The sequence below is a fragment of the Nicotiana tabacum genome, chromosome 22, assembly GCF_000715075.1.
Source record: "Nicotiana tabacum cultivar K326 chromosome 22, ASM71507v2, whole genome shotgun sequence".
NCBI lineage: Eukaryota > Viridiplantae > Streptophyta > Magnoliopsida > Solanales > Solanaceae > Nicotiana > Nicotiana tabacum.
In genome coordinates, this window is record NC_134101.1 from 8,780,748 (window position 1) to 8,801,362 (window position 20,615).

The 20,615-nt window shown below is 34.0% G+C and overlaps 2 protein-coding genes across 2 annotated transcripts; both read left to right on the forward strand.

Annotated features, from left to right (window-relative positions):
• Window positions 1-6,277: 6,277 nt before the first annotated feature.
• Window positions 6,278-12,580, forward strand: LOC107770754 (uncharacterized). The gene is made up of 7 exons (XM_016590087.2): window positions 6,278-6,675; window positions 7,936-8,035; window positions 8,717-8,779; window positions 9,131-9,245; window positions 10,626-10,708; window positions 11,672-11,733; window positions 12,191-12,580. The coding sequence occupies exons 1-7, from the start codon at window positions 6,473-6,475 to the stop codon at window positions 12,294-12,296; spliced, it is 732 nt and encodes a 243-aa protein (XP_016445573.1). The 5' UTR covers window positions 6,278-6,472; the 3' UTR covers window positions 12,297-12,580.
• Window positions 12,581-14,946: 2,366 nt separating this feature from the next.
• LOC107770759 (cytochrome b561 and DOMON domain-containing protein At3g07570-like) lies at window positions 14,947-20,309 on the forward strand. Its single transcript, XM_016590093.2, has 5 exons — window positions 14,947-15,237; window positions 15,584-15,769; window positions 16,560-16,776; window positions 18,768-19,051; window positions 19,909-20,309. Exons 1-5 carry the CDS (start codon window positions 15,031-15,033, stop codon window positions 20,137-20,139), a joined length of 1,125 nt encoding a protein of 374 aa, XP_016445579.1. The 5' UTR covers window positions 14,947-15,030; the 3' UTR covers window positions 20,140-20,309.
• The last annotated feature ends 306 nt before the right edge of the window (window positions 20,310-20,615 follow it).

Genomic DNA, 20,615 nt, shown 5'->3' on the forward strand with positions numbered 1-20,615 from the left:
GGTTTCCAATCATGTTTTACAGTAATATAATGAATTTATATGTTGACATATGTCTTCTTCCCCGTCGGATAACTTCATTATAGATGATTACTGTAGTTTTGCCTCTAGTTATTTGATTACTTGTATTAACTCTCCAACTGAGTTACATGTTGATTCAATAAAATTAGAGTTTATAAAAGTGATATTTACCTATCTTAAATTAAAAGTTTACTATCCATCTGAGTTAGTCCTGTTTTAATTTATAGGGTAAATATCTTACATAACTCATATATTTTGCATGAATAATTAAGTTTCCCTAACGAATCTAACTGTTCAATGAGCATGGTTATATGTGTTATTTTGAATATAATTATTCTAAATACATAACTAATGATCTATTTAATGTGAATATCTCTCAGATTAACCATGTCTTCATTCAACCCACTTACCTCAATTTTGAACCAAAGCAAGTTAGAAGGACCGATTTATGTTGACTGAAAAAGAAATCTTGATATTGTCCTAACTGCTGAAGGTTACAAATTTGTAATCACTTAGGAGTGCCCAGAAAAACTTGAAAATGCTACTGATGATCAGGTTAAGCCCTATGACAAATGGGTCAAGGCTGATGAGATGGCGCGATGTTACATTTTTGCCTCTATGGCGAATATTTTGCAACATCAGCATCACTATATGGGTCTGCTTATAACATGCTCGAAAGTCTCAAATAGATGTTCGGTGAGCAAAATCGTGCAGCTAAGCAGACAGCCATGAAAGCCCTTTTCAACACCAAGATAGCTGAAGGATCATCGGTCAGGGACTACGTTCTGAAGATAATGAGTCTTCTGAATGAACTGGAGGTCCTTGGAGCTGTGATTGATAAGGAATCTCAAGTTGAGATGGTCCTACAAACTCTGCCTGACAGTTTTCAACGATTTTGCTTGAAATATAATATGAACAAAATGGATTTGTCACTAGCGAAATTGTTGAATGAGCTGCAAGCGGCAGAATCTATTATCAAACAGCAAGCTCCAGTTGTGACACTCAATGTTGAGAAAGCTTCGATTTCTAAGTCGAAAGGCGGTAAGAAAAAGAAGAAGGCTCAAAGGGTTTTGGCACCTGGAGGTGCGACTGGTGTGAAAAAACCCAAAGGAAAGTGCTATCATTGCAAGCAACCTAGGCATCACAAAAAACAATGCCCTGCCTATCTGGCAAAGTTGAATAAGCAAGGTAATTCAAATTTAAATATCGTTGAAACTTGTTTAGCGGCTGTCTCTATCATATTTTGGTGTGTAGATTCAGGAGCCACTAATCATATCTGCACTACTTTGTAGGGGTTTCAGAAAACACGACGGCTAAGTGATAATGAAGTTTGCGTTTTTCAAGCTAATGGCGAGCCAGCACTAGCTTTAGCATTAAGAGATATTAGAATTTCGTTTATTAGTGATAGAGTTTTAGTTTTGAAATATGTTCTCTATGTACCTTCTATTAGAAGGAATTTGATTTCGGTTTCGAAAATAATGGATGCTGGTTATAATATTTATTTTGCTAATAACACTGCTATTATTAAGTTTAATAAATATTTTATCTACACTGTTGCTAGAGTACATGACCTTTTTATTCTTGATATATCTCCGCATGTGCTACAACAACCAAAAGAATTAAATAACATTAATCTGCCACATAAAAGAAAACATATTTCTGAATTGAGCCAAACTTATTTGTGGCACTTACGTCTAGGTCATATAAATCTAAATAGGATTTTGAGATTGGTCTCTGATGGACCTTTGAGTTCATTAAAAGTGGAGTCACCGCCAACATGCGAATCTTGTTTAGAAGGTAAAACAACCAAGAGACATTTTCCCTCAAAAGGAAATAGAGCTAGCGATAAGTTAGAATTAATTCACTCTGATTTGTGTGGCCATTTGAATATACAAGCAAGAGGTGGTTTTGAGTATTTTGTGACTTTCACAGATGATTACTCAAAATATGGATACATTTATTTGTTGCGCCGTAAGTCTGAATGCTTTGAGAAATTCAAAGAATTTAAGACGGAAATGGAGAAACGACATGATAAATATATCAAAACATTGCGATCTGATCGTGGTGATGAATACCTTTCTGCGAAATTCATTAAATACTTATCAGATTGTAGAATTACATCTCAATTATCTACTCCGGGAATACCATAATAAAATGGTGTGGCAAGAAGAAATAGGACCCTTATGGAAATGGTTAGATCAATGTTAAGTTATTCTAATTTGCCTTCTTCCATTTGAGGATATGCTTTAGAAACAACAAATTACATTCTAAATTTGGTTCCTTCAACTCTAATAGAATTGTGGACTGGGCGCAAGCCAAGTTTACGACACATTCGGGTTTGGGGTTGTCCAGCACATGTGCTGAAAGGGAAAGCGGATAAATTGGAATCGAGGGCAGAAGTATGCATTTTTATTGGATATCCAAAAGGAACTAAAAGCGGTTTATTTTATTGTCCCAAAGAAAAGAAGGTAATTTTTACGACAAATGTCAGATTTTTAGAAGAGGACTATTTAATGAACCATATTCCTAGAAGTAAACTAGTTTTACAGGAATTAAGTAATGGAATAACTAATGACTCATCTCTGGAACGTATCTCGGAAGCCAGTATTGACATACCACTGCATTATCGTAGTAGGAGAAATATTAATAGGCAGCAGAATGCACAAGAGCAATTGCCTGATATCTCACTACCCCAAAGTAGTGGAAGTAATGTTGAGCTACCTCATATTGTTGAGCAACCTGAAAATTGTTATGCAACATGCAATCCAGGAAGAAGTTAATGATATCCCAGCACCACAAGGTGTGGAGGATAACATTGACACTTCAGTTCCGAAAAATGATATTGTGATTCAACAACAATAAAATACTGCACATGTAGTGAGTAGTCGTAGTGGGAGAATTATTAGAAAACCTCTCCGTTTTGCGCTCTTGGGAGAATCTTATGATAGAATCCCTGAAGAGCCTAACACAAAACCTATTAATTACGACGAAGCACTACAGGATACAAATGCTGATAAATGGGTTGCTGCTATGAAATCTGAAATGGAGTCCATGTACTCCAATCAAGTCTGGGATCTTGTAGAACCACCTATTGGAATCAAACCCATTAGTTGTAAATGGATTTATAAGAAAACGAGAGGAGTGGATGGAAAAGTGCAATTTTTTAAAGCTAGGCTTGTTGCAAAAGGGTTTACTCAAAAAGAAGGGATCGATTATGAGGAAATCTTTTCGCCAGTAGCCATGCTTAAATCTATTAGGATTCTCTTATCCATTGTTACTCATTACGATTTTGAGATTTGGCAAATGGATGTCAAGACGACTTTTCTTAATGGAAGTCTTGATGAGTGAATCTATATGGCACAACCAGTTGGTTTCATAAAAAATGGCAATGAGCACATGTTGTGTAAATTAAATAAATCCATATATGGATTGAAACAAGCTTCTAGAGCATGGAATACTTGTTTTGACGCATCGATTAAAACCTTCGGTTTTGATCAATGTGAAAATGAGTCTTGTGTCTATAAGAAGTGGGATTGAGATAAAGTTACATTTTGGGTTTTGTACGTAGATGATATTTTGCTCATAGGAAATAATATGAGCATGTTGAATTCAGTAAAGGAATGATTGTCCTCACGTTTCGATATGAAAGACTTGGGACATGCGGCACATATCCTTAGGATCAAGCTTATGCGAGATCGCAAGCAAAATATATTAGGCTTATCCCAAGCACTTTATATTGATACTATTCTCACCAGGTTTAGTATGCAAGATTCTAAGAAAGGTTTTATCCCTTTTAGATATGGAATCTCTCTGTCAAAAGATCAGTCCCCAAAAATGACTGATGAGATAGAAAATATGAAGGCGGTACCTTATGCTTCTGCTGTAGGGAATCTCATGTATGCTATGCTATGTACTAGACCTGATATCTGCTTTGTTGTTAGCATGGTTAGTAGATTTCAGTCTAACCCTGGACGAGAAAACTGGACTGCCGTTAAACATATAATCAAGTATTTGAAAAGGACTAAGGATTATATGTTGGTTTATCACTCATGTGATCTTACACCCATTGGCGATATTAATTCAGATTTTCAGTCAGATAGAGATTCTAGAAAATCTACCTGAGGATATATTTTTACCCTAGGAGGTGGAGCCATAAGTTGGAGGAGCGTCAAGCAATCATGTGTTGCTGAGTCCACCATGGAAGCCGAATATGTCTGAGGCAGCTAAAGAGGCTGTTTGGCTCAGGAACTTTCTAAAAGAGCTTAATGTAGTTCCTTCAGTTCAAGCACCGATTGTACTTTATTGTGACAATAGTGGTACAATTGCAAACTCGAAGGAACCAAGAAGCCATAAAAGAAGTAAGCATATTGAGCGTAATTATCACTTAATTCGGGACATTACTCAGAGAGGTGATGCAAGAGTGTTGAAGATTGCGTCAGAGGACAATTTGGCAGACCCATTTACAAAGAGCTTGCCACAGAAGATTTTTGACAAGCATGTAGAAGGAATGGGTGTCAGAGCAGTAGATGCATGGTTATGAGTCTAAGTGAGAGATTTTTGGGATATACTGTTAACCATGCGGTTTAGACATAGTATTTTGTTTAATTCTTTATGGAACAATTGCTTATTTAATTTACTCAATTCAATAAAGTACCTTTTTAAATAGATCATTTGTTACACGTGTGTCCTTTTAATTATGAAGTAGACAATTTAGTGCATGGAGTCTTAGCTCATGCACAGAAGATTAAATTATCAGTTCACATAATTAATAAACTATGTTCACAATCAAAGATATTATTGGACAAAATATCTTGATGATTGTAGCACAAGATTATAGTATAATTTGTCTTGATTATGAGAGTGGTTTTACTCCAATTTCTTGGGCTAGTATACTTAGTGTATATTAAACGGACCAAGTAGAGAAATGATGTTTTTGTACTGAATATATAAAAAATATTTTCTCTAATTCATTAAAATGAGCTTATACTCCTAATCTTGATATAATTATTATGATCAATGTGATTTGTTTATTGTTTTGATTTATCAAAAGGTACAACTCTATTCAGAGTTAGTGTATGCATAATAGATTGGACAATAACGAATAACATTTGTGAAATAATAATTAGTTGATAGAATCCATGACTCGGTTTTGAGTTTGATGATACCCCTTTCATGTAAGCTTATAAGTTTTCATGTGAAAACCCGGTCGGTGAATTTTGTAACCGTCACATGAAATAATTTAAGCGGAATTATAAATGATTTAATTAGTTGATTAAATTAAATTTTCAGTGATTTAATTTAATTAACTGGTATTTGGGATCTTAACATGGGGAATTAAAATAAGTGTTAGTGAATTTTCGAAATTCATATTGAGGAGTTCAATTGCAGTTTTTTAGTGGAATAAGCTGCAATTAATTATAGTAAGAATTAATTCATGCAAAATTTCGAATTAATACTATAATTAGTAGCCTCTTATTATTTTTGTGGTCCTTGCTATGCCTAGTAAAAATGTGGGGTAAAAAGTGACTTGAGAGAAAAGTCAACTGGTAGAGTTAGAGTAGGATTCTACTTGCACAAGTAGAATCCGTGTCTACTTAAGGTTGTTCTTGCCCACTCAAAGCATATTCGTCCAAGGTATTACCATGATCATAGCAGAAGACTGCAGCCCTGTATTCTTGCTGTGTAGAGAACCTTTGCAACGATTTCAAGAGGTTAGTGTTTCTAATCTAGTAATTATATCATTGTCTAGTTTACATATATTTGATATCTGTATTATATGCTTATTTCCGCTGCGCATGTTCTAACATAATGAAGGTTTATTACTACTAATTACTTGAGTTATATTACACAATAGTGCACATAATTTAAACAAAATTGATTTTAGACGGTAACTCAACTAAGGAAAATTGCGTAAAAATTTAAAATAAAAGTAACTATAGTCTTGTCATTTCAAAAATAAAAATCACTTACGACCAAGTAATATTTCCGACAACTTAATTAATGTGACAATATTTTCGAAGTCAAACGTTTATTTAAAAAAATTACCATATAATATTACCGTTTTATGGTTGATGGTGTTATACACGCACTGTTACATAATTTATTTATTTGTTTAGACATAGATCAAGCTCACAGGAAAACTGAATATAAAAGTATAAATTAAGTCCTATATCATGGAGTGGATAATCTCACTAGAGCAGTCTAATCACGTTTAAAGCAGTCTAATCACGTTTAAGTATTTGCTTAAAGATTAGCACCCACACCCAATCCGTTAAACACTTTCCCGCAGATTTTCTCTCTCGCGCACATCTAACGAACTCGTTCTCTCAGAAAATTTAGCACTAAAACACTTCTAAATTGCTCAATATATTCAAATTGCATCGTTTCTCAGAAGCAATTTCGCAATTAGAAGGCGGAGAGATTTATTTTCTCGGATTTGAAGTAGTGAATTTTGATGGCGGCAAGTGCGAATCCGGCGGCGGGTAATAATGGCGGTCAAGAAGGGACGAATAATGCGAACGGCACAACGAATAACGGCGTTTCGGTTCCTGATAACTCTGTGATTGGACCTAATCAGGGGGAGCTCATTCACAGTAGAGGCCTTGCCGTTGAATGGTCTCCCGACGAACAATCTCTCCTTGAAGAATTGCTCGCCAAGTATGTTACAGTATCTCTTGTGCACGTGATTGTATTTGCTAAGCTGTGTATTTTTGGTTATCTTTTTGATTATTGGTATTTAAGCTGATTCAAATCTGTGAAACATTGCTTGTAAAACTAGAATATTACTAACAGTTATGAGGGATCCAAGATTTAGACTTGATGGTTCAACCTTTAAAATTTTACCCCAACCTATGGTACTTTTGAAATTATGGGTTCAGAATTTAATGTTTGTTGAAATTTTAGTAGTTTTTACATAGATAAGTATGCTCCACGTCTAAAATGGTGGGTTCAGTTGAACCTGTAGTAGACATGCTATATCCGCCTCTGGTTCTGAGTTATGTCAGTATAATCCTTTTTTCTTTTGCTATCTAATTATTTAATTAAGCTCCTGTTCATCTAAGAAACTTAATGATAGAAAGATGTTTGTTTTGTTTTCTAAAACCAGTAGTGGGGTCAACTCTAGTCAATATTATCAAAAACTCAGCATTTGTTAGTAAAAGGTTGTTGACTAAGCAATGGTCCATAATATTCATTAGCCTTATGTTTGAAGTAATTTTATGCTTGACCAAGAAATACTCAAAAAAGTGAGAACTTGGCTTGTTGCTTGCTTTACTCTGGGAGGTCGGGAAGGGAAGAACGATATGAGGGTAAAGCAAGCTTCTTTTGATGTTTATTAGGAGATGTATCATTTTGATTACATAGATATATGATAAATTACTTAAAAATAATGGGTTTTTCGTTAATTTCATTGAAGTAATAGGATTCTCGTCTTGACTAAAGGTAGATCATGCAAAGTCCTTGTTGTTGTCCTTTTCATCATACCCATTGATACTGGCATCTGCCTGAAAAGGCAGGTACGTATGATGAGAACAAATAATCATCAATTTCCCAGAATCACGTTAGGAATTTACTCTGACAGTGTTTACCATCTAGAGTAAGTGTAAGTAAAGGGTGGAAAATAACTAGATTGCATGAGAAACCTTGTTTTAAAGCCGTAACATAGATGAGCAGATATTAGTCATTTGCTTTATTCATCGTGTTTTTCATGATATTCATGAAAGGCTTACTGCATATGTGAATGCCCTAGTTGTTATGTTTAACGAAATTATGCATTTCTTCGCAATACAACTTTTCTTGTCATCTTCTGACTAATCACTGTTTGATTCTATTTGCTGCATGTGTACTTTGGATTTGCTTAGTTTAGTTTGATAGTCAGATATTTTGCTAAAAATGAACAGTGCAATGCTATTTTTGCAGATACGCAACTGACAAACCAATACATCGTTATGCTAAAATTGCTATGCAGTTAAAGGACAAGTGTGTACGAGATATAGCGTTGAGATGTAGATGGATGAGTGTAAGTCGTACGATTCCATATTAGTTTTAACTATCTATTCACATATTCGTTAATCAGCTGTTATCACAGGCAATTTTAATGTTTAAAGCATACTTGTTAGCCTCTCCGGTAATTGAAATGTTGAGATTAGTTGAATTGGAAGTCTTTCTGACCTGCTCCTTATGGATGTAAACAGAAAAAGTAGGACTTGGTAAGAGATTGGTCTGGAGGATGTTATTTTTATAAATACTTAGGGTGCTAGTCTTGATTTCGAGTCTGGTGTATATTCACCCCTTGTAGTAGAAGGAGCAATAGTCATGACACGGTATAGATCCCAGCACAATTTGTCAGTATATTTACCTATTTGTAAATTAATTAAGTCAACTTAATAATAATTAAACAAAGAGAAATGGATATCCCTTTTTTGTTCAATGGTCTTGCCATCCCCTGAATGGGGTTGCTTTAACCTCTCCAAAAATTTTGGCTTCTAGTTTAACGGTACACTCCATGAAGAACAAAGTGCTGTGTGGAGGACAAGTGTGGAAAATTAATGTATACTGTATTCTTACAAAAGTTTGGTTTGAGAAGAAGGAGGACTCTACAATGCCTTGTTTGGAGCTAAATCAGTCTTTTTTTCTCTTTCATTTATGCATAATAACTATGTTTAACTTGCCTTTTCCCCTTTTCTTTTTATTGAAGCAGAAAAAGGAAAATGGGAAGAGAAGAAAAGACGATCAAGTTTCGAGGAAAAATAAAGACAAAAAGGTGTGTTATCTAATTGAAGCACCTGGTTCTGGGCCCTTTTTTAGTAAATACTTAAGAAAAAGGGTGTCAAGTTTCTGTTTGTGGAATGAATGTTCTTTGTTACAATATACATCCATACATAGACATCTTTCCCATGGGACAATGACGCTGCTAATGAGGTTCTAACTGAGGCACGTCGGGTTGCTGGTTGAAAACATCCATATGTAGCCATTTTGATTTTATACCAAAAAGAAGAAGAAAAAAAAGGAAACAAATGATTTACCTGCAGTCTCAACGACGGCAGTTATGCTGTATATTGCAATGGTTTTTGAATTAGTTCTTTACCATGATACCATTGATCTTTGGTTTTAGGAAAAAATTACGGATTCTATGCCAAAATCTACTCATGCTGCAAATCGCACAAATGGTCCTCCCTATGCTCAAGCTGTTATGTCAATGGACAGTGATGATGGAATTTCCTACCAAGGTTGGTTCTTATGCCTCTGATTCTTCTTTTAAAAATGAACTGAAACTTGAGAAGCTGATTCTTAACTAGGACTTTGCTTTTTAGAGCTGTCTCTGCTTTTATTTTTGCGCTCTAGGGTCTCGCAGTCCTGCCTGGAATGACATGTTAGAGGAAGGTATACATATTAGGAAAGATGAAATGAATAGAGATGGTAAACATATAATCTCCTCTTGATGATCATAACTGCATCACTGGGAGGTTCTGATAACTGACATAATCACACTTACCAAGGGATTACTTCAATTTGAGTTGTTTTTTATAGGTAAAGTTTACTTCAATTTTAGTCGCCTTCAAAATGTCTTTGGTTTCTTTCACTCCATAATAGAACAACATGTGAACGAAAGGGTCAATGCTAGACTAGTTGAAATGTGAAAATATGAAGCTAAGCTAGGTCATCGCCTTTCCAGCATTCCCCAAAGAAAGTGCGAACATTTTGTCTGGTAGATCAGGAGATGTACTATTTTCATAAACCGAACTATTATGCCTATAAATGTAGTTCATATAAAAGGTACCCGATTGTTTTCACATGGATTAAACAGTGAGCATTTATTGCGTGATGTTAAAATTTTCAATGAGTTTTTGTGAGTGAGGTCGCCCATTTTTATTTTTCAGGTATTGGTCACAGCTACAGCCAACTCTCTACCAACTTAGTGGATTTTCTAAATCTAGTGAAACTTTTGGACAGTGGATTTGGTTTGGATTTTTTTTGTGCTTCTAACTTTTTGTTTTTGGATTTCTTGAGGTGTTTTGAAAAGTTTACTTGCTATCAATTGGATTTTATGATGTTGGAAATGATACTATTATGAATGTTAGTTACTTAGTACTTTCTAAAAGCTATCACTCTTATCTGATAACTAATAGAAAAGGAGTATAAAAATCTTTTATTTCCTAATTGGACAATTAACTTGTAGATGAGTATTTGTGACTTGAGCTATATGCTGGATGATATTCTTGCCATTCATGCTGACCACCGAGTTTTATTTGTACTATTCATTACTCAATAGCTAAGGTGGCTAATATGAACTCCGCTTCTCTACATGCTCTATCATTGTTAGCAATTTGAATTGGATCTTCAATTTTTGTATCTGCTCCAATTTCTCCTAGTCTTATTTCATGGTTTTGTAGAGGAATGCTCTTTCTACCAATGCACTTACAACCAACTCAGAATGTTTTGTTGCATTTTGTGGGTAGAATAGCAATTCAATTAATATGCATTACATTCTCCTGTTATTCTGTCCATGATATGCCAATCTGAAATAATTATGTTTGTTATTTAGGTCCTTTTTTTTTTCTTATTTTATCTTGGTCATATATGACACATGTAAATCATGTACTTTGCAGCCATTGGTGGTCCCGCTGGACAGCTTCTTGAGCAAAATGCTCAGGCCTTGGATAAAATTTCTGCGAACTTTGCTATTTTTAAGGTCAGTTAATGGTTTTGATATTTTCCATTAGCCCCTGCCATCCTTTTTTTTGTGAGCTGTGACACTCAATGTATATTATGTAGGTAAACCATATGGGTGATCTGCTGCTTACACTTGTAATAGGTTTATTGAAAAAGGAGAAAATGTGTCTCTTTTGTTTATCAGCTTCTTTACTGGTGTAAATCTTAATATATGGATCATGCAGACTGCATTTGGATTTTATCAGCTCCCTTCATGAATAGTGGGAGACTGTCTCTTAGACTTTAGCTGTATATTTGAGCACTTTCTCAGTGCAGATTCCTACTTAATGAAATCCTATCTTTACTGATAAAAGAACAAAAGGAATATTCATTACATTGCTCGTATGAAGGTTAAGGGGGTAGATTTAAGTCTTCATTGCCTGATATGAAGAGAAAGTAGCTAAAATTTTTGCCTCTAGTGGGAGTGAGAGGAAAAAGATATCCTCTTCTTGTTCCCTACAGTGACAAGGTTCAATTTCGAAGGAGGCCCGTGATTCTTTTTCTTTTATTCTACTCATGGAGGCATTTCTATATGTGATAAGATGCATAAGCATTTTGGAGTTTTAACTTCTGCAAACCCAGTAAGCGTTCAAGCATGAGAATCAGTTATAGGGGATGATCTTTCTTTTGAAGGAAAATTCAGAAATAGTTTCTACTTTTAAAAATAGAGAAACTTTCAGGAATTTTTTTCTGTTATGCTGCTGCGTCATGATTCTTTGCTTGCAAAATCCTTTTTTTCAGTGCACTCGTCCAGGGAACAGCATCTTGCAATTCTTGCATGCTGTGCCTACTGCCTGGTGACGAGTCAGCTATACTATTCGTAATAAAGTTACATGTGATATATTTTGATCTTGCTTGACAATCCGCAACTTAAAGCATTATCCCTCTTGTGTGATTGGTGGTATTTATGTTCTTCATGCTTTTCTCTTCTGTTACCATGCAGATCCAGGAAAACATCAACCTTTTCTGTCAAGCTCGAAACAATATCCTCTCCATCTTAAATGAGTATGACGAATTATCCTTCCACTCTCTCTCTATCTTTGGCATGTATTTGTTTTTGTGTCAGTTTCATTTTTTTATCATGAATGAATGTCATTTCCATGCTTTTATCATGAGTGAACCTCTTCTCCATTTTCAAGACTACATACTTTTACTATGTGATGATTTTGCGCATTTACTTCCTTCCAGTAAGTGTAGAAGTTTCTTGTCAAGCATATATTGCAAATAAGGAAGATAGATTGATCGACAATTTTGGTAAAGAAAGAAAGACAAAACTGTCTTTCGAGAAGAGAGGAAAGATGTAAAAGTTAACCCCAAAAGTTCTTTTAAATCTTGGAACACTTAAAAGGGTTTGTGTATCAAATTTTCTATTTGTATTATTTGCTCAACAAGGTGCATAATTTCTTGACTTCTCTCAACTTGCTTGCCGCTTCCCTGCATGCTGATAACTACTCTTTTGCAGCTTGAATGACGCGCCAGAGATAATGAGGCAGATGCCTCCACTTCCTGTAAAGCTAAATGATGAGCTCGCCAACTCAATGCTTCAGCGACCACCGTTGCCAAAATAGATCATGAGGTCCTGGTTTTCTTCCTCGGGGGCTTTCTGGGAGATGTTTCTCACGAATTTCCTGAAATTGAGACACTTTAGATTGCTTAGAAAGCATAATAAACTGGCTTTGTTGCTTTTACATGTCAGAGTTCGTTTGCACTTTGTTTTTCTTTTTATCTTTATTGGAATAATACTACGAATTAGCTGGTTTAGCATGTGAATATAGCAAGTGTAGGAAGGGTTTCTTTTTTATGTAAATAATTTCATTCATAGAAGTTAAATAGAACGTTTTGGTTCATGAAAGTTGGTTACTGACTCTGACTTGCTTCCAGTGATAATTAATTCGCAGTTGCGCATATAGGTGGTTACTGGTTACAAATTTTGTACCATTTATGGCTCAATGTTCAATCAAGAATTCAAAGAAATAAGAACTGAAAGAAATTCAGTGCATCAAACTTTTTCTATGCTTAATGCCTATTTGTCTCCTCAGGCTTTGTTATTTTGATTGATGTCTAACCGAGGGCGGATGAAGTGTTGTGTTGCTGGAGTTAGTAAAATTGTAATACACTAAAATTATAATAAATAGCAGATTTGAACCCATAAAGTACAGTTCAACAGTAAGAATTTTAAAGGTTGAATGTATAGAGTTCAGAACCTTAATTCGCCTGTTGGTCTAACCAACTCGAAAGAAGAAGAGAAATAAGAGGTCCTCCCACCAACTCTAACATGAAGTAAAATGGGAGGAAAATTTTATAAGTGCCGAAATCTTATTCTCATTTTGATTGTGAAAAATGGGATCCTAAAATTTAAGATATATGAGAAATCACGGACAGATCATTATTTGTCACTTGCACTTTTATTTTGAAAAAAAAATTAAAAAATCCATGATCACTGAGATAAGAATATAACACTTCTATCACAGTTCAAATTTAAATAAGTAGGTCGCCGTTTGTTCAAGCGACCTGCTGGTTAAATGTTTTTGCAATTTCAAATATTTTGGCAACTATTTTAACTTTTGAGATTGAAATTGCCAATTTGAATAAGTAGGTGCTTTCTCCTAGTGCCAATTTGTAAAAGGAAGACTAGCAATGCTGATTGTGTAAAAGAATACTATCTTGTATTTTTATTGTTTAGCACGTAACTTGTCAAGTAATAGATTTGTGTCCTATAAATTTGTTACACTTTCTGTATATAACAGTTAGAACTCATCGTGAACTGGCATATGTACAATCCCCTATTGCAATTGTTTCTATATTGTCACATCCAAAGAAATTGACTTATAGCTTGTTTGGCCTGACTTCTAAAATTAGCTTATTTTGAAAGTTATTTTTTTTTAAAATGTTTTTCAAAAAAATGCTTTTGGCGAGAAACGATTTGTGTTTGGCTAATTAATTTGAAAAGTAAGGTTGTACAACAATTAGTGTTTGACCAAGCTTTTAAAAAGTGTTTATATGTGTATTTTTTTCAAAAGTAATTTTAGGAAGAAACAACTTTTTTCCTGCTTTGCTTATCAAAAACCGTTTCTGTCCAAAACACTTTCCCACTTCTTATAGCTTTGGCTATATACCTTAACTTTGAAAAAAAAAAATACTTTTGACCTCCAAAAAAAACTTTTAGCCAAAAAATAAATGTTTTTCATTTAAGAATTGCAATACCTATAGATGTTACGAAATAGTATCATATCAGTAGAAGCTTTATCCCAATATAAAAAGCAAACCTTTACTTCATCTACATTTTTTTTTTTTTTTTTTTTTTGAAAAACATAAAATTAGGTCGCAACGACCAGGCACGATACTAATCTTTACATCAACGTTCCTATGGTAGGAGTATCACCTAATGATTCCATTTTGTTTAATACTATATAGAACATGTGAGGTCCCCATTTTTTAATTACCCACTTTGTTATAATACTTCAATCTCAATCATAGACATCATGTTTGTCAATATCAACAAACTAATTAGTTTGAAATCTGAATTTGGTTGGAGTTGAATATATACATTGGAAGTATCAACTGGACGGGCTGGATTAAATTTGAACGGGTTGAATCAATAAACAGATTATGATCCAACGGTTGAGTTCAAATAAGTTAAATAATGAGTTATGACTCAAGCCATTAGTTCTGACCCTTTTTTTTTGATTAAATAATGTATTTTTTAAAAATTATTTGCTTAAGTTCTTTCAAATTTACATAATTCCTGAACTTCAAATTTGATTTTGTATGTTTGGACTTGTATTACATTTTAACATGTTGGTACTTGGTTTACGCTATTTGATTCGTTTTGATGAAGTAGTTCGATGAGTTATTTCACCTTCTAACCGGTTAATTCATGTCAACAAATAGATTATAGTTCAACCCTTCTAAATTTGGACAAATTTAACGTGTTACTAAAAAATGAATTAATATTATAACCTCTAATATAATCTGAATCTATTTCAGATTTTCAGACGATTTTATTTTCCCTCCAGATATTCAGATGGTTCATTATACAGTAGTAGTACTATTTTTACACTTTGACATCAACAAATCACAATTCCCATTTTCTATTCCGTTTATGGACCATCTATTTTTTTTAACAGACACCAACCACACTATGTTTTTAGTTTCCCAATATTATACTCAAAAAAATTCTCTCTAACATGCACATTATTATAACCAAGAAACAACCAGGCCATTACTTCTTCCACCCTTTACAATCATTTCACCATCTCTTCAATTGTTTGCCACAAAGAAATAGAGCAAAAATATCGAAAGATGAAGACATCTTTCAAATTCTCAGCCTTCTTCTTCTTCTCTATTTTCTTGATCTTCCAAATATTCAGTTTCCAAATTCGGATAGTAAATTCTCAAGGCAGCACAGATTCATGCAGCTCCAATCTCAAACTCAAAGGCGAACTTCTTTTCGACACAACTTCTTTCCATTGTCTTTCAGTATGGGATCAACAAGGCTACATTCTCAGAGTAAGTATTATAAATTCCCTTCTCAAATGCAAGGGGAGCCTAGAAGCAACGATCAATTTGTATTGTGTGACCTATAGGTCTAGGGTCCGAATCGTGGAATCAGTCTCTGATACTTGTATCAGGGTAGACTGTTTGCATCACACCCTTGGGATGCGGCCCTTCTTCCGATCCTACGTGATCCCGGGATGGGTCTGAGCCGTGGAATCAACCGTTGATACTTGCAGCCTTCTCTCGATCCTACGTGATCCTGGGATGGCTTGTGCATTGGGCTGCCCTATTCTTTATTCTTTCATCAGTTCATTAACATTAATCTCTTTATTCTCCTCTTGTTTTTGTTTTTCTAAAGTATATGAGAACAGATACAAATGTATGGAGCTATGTCCTATCAGCACCAAACACAAATGCATACATAGCCATGGGATTTTCCAAAAATGGCAAAATGGTTGGCTCCACTGCAGTTGTTGGGTGGGTCAGTAATGAAGGAACTGCCACTATGAAGAAGTATTTCCTCGGCGGACAATCGCCGAATGAGGTTTATTTCCTATCTCACTCATCCTTATTTACTTATATATTTTATCTCTAGACAAATTAGAGCAAGTTAAAATGAATTTATTGCTTTTACTCAAACTGTGTATACAAAGTATGCATATACAAGTGAAAATGGTCAAAAATATCCTTTATACGTCATCATATCTTCTCGTATTTGTCCATTATTCTTGTTGAACTCCAATTTGAACTATAATATAGTGTAAGTTTAAATCACAGTCAAAAAACAAATATGTAAATTTGGATCTGTTTTTATGAAGTATTTTGAATTTTGATACATAGAACCCACTCAACTCATGGTGGGTCCCAAAAAGTTCGATGACAATTACAAGACAATTTGCTAACTATTACTGTGATTTATGGCCAGACTGAATTGGAAGAGTGAGTTGCTCTAGTGGTGAGCACCCTAAACTTCCAACCATGTGAGTTCAAGTCACTCCAAGAGTAAGGTGGGGAGTTCTTGGAGGGAGGGAGCCAAAGGTTTATCGGAAACAACCTCTCTACTCTAGGGTAGGGGTAAGTTCTGCGTACACACTACCATCCACTCTCTACCCTAGGGTAGGGGTAAGTTCTCCTTAGACCCCACTAGTGGAATTATACTGGGTTGTTGTTGTTGTAGTATGAATGACCACAAGTATAATGAGTATTGAAACATATAATAAGATAACATTCATTTTGGATCAATTAAATCTGATCTTGAATTCATCTATATTAATTTAATCTGTTGTTAGTAAAATATGATCACTTTTAATAAGAAAATAAAATTTTCCGAGCAGGTTTTGCCCGATGAGGGAAACCTCCAACTGGTCAACTTTACATCCTCAGTCATAGCTGAGGATTCGAGAATTTATATGGCATTTCAGTTGAATACTGAAATGCCCAGCAATCGGCTCATCTACTCCGTCGGACAGACGGGAATGCTGCCGTCCGCCGCCGATTTCCGACTTACAGAACACCAGGATCGTATCTCCACTTCCTTGAATTATAATTCAGGTCAGTGAATTATTATTATTATTATTATTATTATTATTATTATTATTATTATTATTATTGTTGTTGGTGGTGCTCTTGTTTAATTAGAATCATAAGAGAGTTTAGAAAATTTTAAAAGAGAAAGTATGGAAATATTCTGATAATTTAACTTGGTTTACCAACTGAATATAACCACACAAGTATAATGCGCTAAATTTCAAATTTTAAGAGAATTCGTAATAAATATACGAATAAATTAGAAGGAATCGATATGTCCGTAAGTTGTTAGTTTTCTTCCAATATTTGATATGTAATTCCATATTTAAAACTTGTGAAAAATTAAAAGCCACCGCTTCGTAAGTTGGTTATAGTGTCAGCTGGTATTGCATGTCTATTACGAATTCTCCTGAAATTTAGTGAATTTTGGTACAAAAAATATTGGGTTCAGATAAATTCGGTTCAACAAACATATCCAACGTTAGGGTGGGTGGGTTCCACGTACGACAGCTTCTAACGAAGGCAACCATAATATTGTCAAAGAGTAAGAAGATAGTCGCTAGGCACCAACGAATGTATCAACTACTTTATACTATAAAATATAAATAAAGTACTATTAAATTAACATACGTAGCTTTTAGTAGTTTTTACGCCATTGAATTGGAAGTTGGGCCAATGATGTTCGTTAAATTTTCTTAAGAAAAATGGCATTAAATGGCTAATTGCTTTGATATTAATACTCTAACGGTTGATTTTTACTTGTCCACTGTGGACTTTGCACACCCCTTAATAAATAAAATGAAGTGCATAATTTACCATGATACTCATATTAATTGATTCATATTTTTAATGGATTTGAAAAAATAATTTGAAATGAGTAATTAATACTGTGGATATAACATAAAAAAAAATTATCTTCTCTTGATATTTTAAAAGTGACAAGTAAAAGTAAAAATTTATTTTTAAAATATTGGACAAGTAAAAGTGAACGGAGGAGAGTATTTGTTTTTGCTAGCAACTTAATACCAAACGAAGATATATAGTACTTCTCGGTTTATGAACTTAAAATGACATGACAATAAAAAAAAAATGGTTCATTATTGTATGTCAATGATATATTTCCCATCCTTTTACATGCAATTTACAAAGAAAAAGGAAAAAGAAATCTATAGATTGACTGAGATTTGAGACTTGTGAACTTCATCCTAATCAACCTTCAATAATCACAATATCATTCAATCAAGTATTTCTTGAAACCAAAAAATTAGTTGAGATCTCACTACTAAACTAAATTTGTATTCTAATTTCTTTAAGACAAAGCAAATCTTAATTTGGAAAGGAGAAATGTAGCAGTAATCCAACTTGTTTTAAGTGTCCAAAGTTCACATGATTTCCCAAACAACGTGATGTTCTTATTAATACCAAAAGAAAATGCTAGGCACTAGCTAGGTATGAATAACAATATATCTTAGTTGAATTCCGCCTATAGTGCATTTAATACTAGTTTAAGATATAATTGATACGCGGTGGTGTCCGTATCAATTTGTTTGTACTTCGACTATATATTCTATTAGGTACTTGCTATCTCAAACCAACACAAGTATCAGGTAACTCCGTCAATTAAATTTTAGACAAATAAGAAGAAATTACCTAACGTTTTATCTCTATTGAGTTTTGCACCTTCTTCTCCCGTCATTTTCACCCGCTAGATCTTTTAATTTATGATTTTTTTTTACATAAAAAGTCAACATGTTTAATAAAATCGTCTAAAGTATGTCAGTTGAAGATGTTCTCGACATTTTGTGCCCTTGTGCTCAGGGGCGGATCTCTAGTACGAGTTCACGTGAACCCAGTAGCTTTTTCCAAAATAATGTATATGTGTTAAAAAATTCACTAAATATCTATAAATATTTGACAGTGATCCCAATTATTATTGTAAATTTACTTAAAGTAATTGTGGAAACCTATAAACTTCAAATTCTGAATCCGTCTCTAATTGTGTTGATGCAAAACAGGTCAAAGTGAAAAAAGTACACCTTATGCAAATCTGAGAAGAAGCCATGGACTTCTAAACATGTTTGGCTGGGCTATTTTCATGCCAATTGGGGTCATGGTAGCAAGATACTTGAGACAATATGATCCAATCTGGTTTTACTCTCACACCACCATTCAATCACTCGGGTTCATCCTCGGATTTGTTGGTGTTATCAGTGGGCTTGTTCTCAATAATCGCCTTCAGAACAATGTCAATAGACACAAAGGCATTGGCATCTTCATTCTAGTTCTTGGTTGTTTGCAGGTTTGTCACTTCTATACTATACTTGGGATTGTTACATAAATAGCCGGCTACATTAATTGTTTACTTTTTTAGTCGATATATATAAATTATATATTGAATATATATAAGTACACACATATTATACATGAATTTTACATATATTATACATCCACCATTTTTTTTAATTTAAGAAATTAGGTGAGCGGCTATTTGGATTAATTCTTCTACTCCATATACTATTAGTGCTGTCAAATTTGGCCCAAGCACAAATGACCTGTCCAACCTGTCTAAGGTGGGACTGGTTATGGACCCCAAGGTTGGGCTTGTTATTGATCCGCTCATTTATTGAACTCAGCATATCTTGACTCAACCCATCTCAATTCATTTAAAGTTTGGCTGATTTTTAGTCCAAATTGATCCATGAGTAACTTTGCCAAAATATCTTTAAAATATTTTTTTTTGTTTGATATGTTATATAAGACCATAACAAAAGAAGAAAAGTTTTATTTAGTAAGTATACAATTCATAAGATAACAACACATATTAATTAAACTTTGGTAAGAGTTAGACGGGTTGGGCTGTGATCCAAATTTTAACCCATCTTGACCAGTCCATCTCAACCCAAATAACTTTTGGACGGGTCATTAACCCGCCTATTTATTGACTCAATCCAATTTAACCCACCCCAAATCGGGCCCAACCCGCCTATTTGACACCCATGCTCACTATAAAGTCACATAGAAGCAGACAACTTACTGTAACATGAAGCACACACTTACTATAACATGTTAAATTACACGGAGAGTGTAAAATTCCTTGCAATAAATTAAATCCTTAATTGGTATTCATTTTGGCTGCTTGATCTTTTTGTTATGTAGGTTATTGCACTTTTGGCTAGACCAGAGAAATCATCAAAAGTAAGAAAATATTGGAATTGGTACCATTATACCACAGGGAGAGTTTTGATAATGTTGGCAACAGTAAATGTTTTCTATGGAATCCATTTAGGAGATGCAGGAAGTTCTTGGAAGGCTGGTTTTGCTGTTGTTTTGGTTATATTATTCATCACTGCTGCCATATTTGAGATCAGGATGTGGAAGAGAAAATAGAAATTTATGCTATGAATATTTTTGTTTATTTTTCTTGTTTTTGATGATTTTCCTTTGTATTTTCTCTACACTACATTACATAAAACCAACAACCATTTTGTAAGAATTTAAGTTTTATATATTCAATATTTACACGATCAATGTAAATTGATTACTTTTATAGAAAATTAGACCCGATTTATGAGAATCCAAAGAAAACGTATATTAATTTTATATTGGTTGCATATGTTTCACTTATTTTATAAGAGCTTTTCAATGAGTTCGGATTTTCTAAGAAAGTTTAATGATTGTTGATAATTCTACTACTGTGTTTCATAGTTCCTCATTTTTTTAAAAGTAAATAAAGGGTAACATTTGAGCTAACTTACTCTTTTTAAAAACTTGTTATTTGTACCAATACAAGTCGCTTCGGTGATAATGCAGTATTCAAAATACAAATCATGTTGTACGTATAAAAATTCAAAAGAAAATTGTTG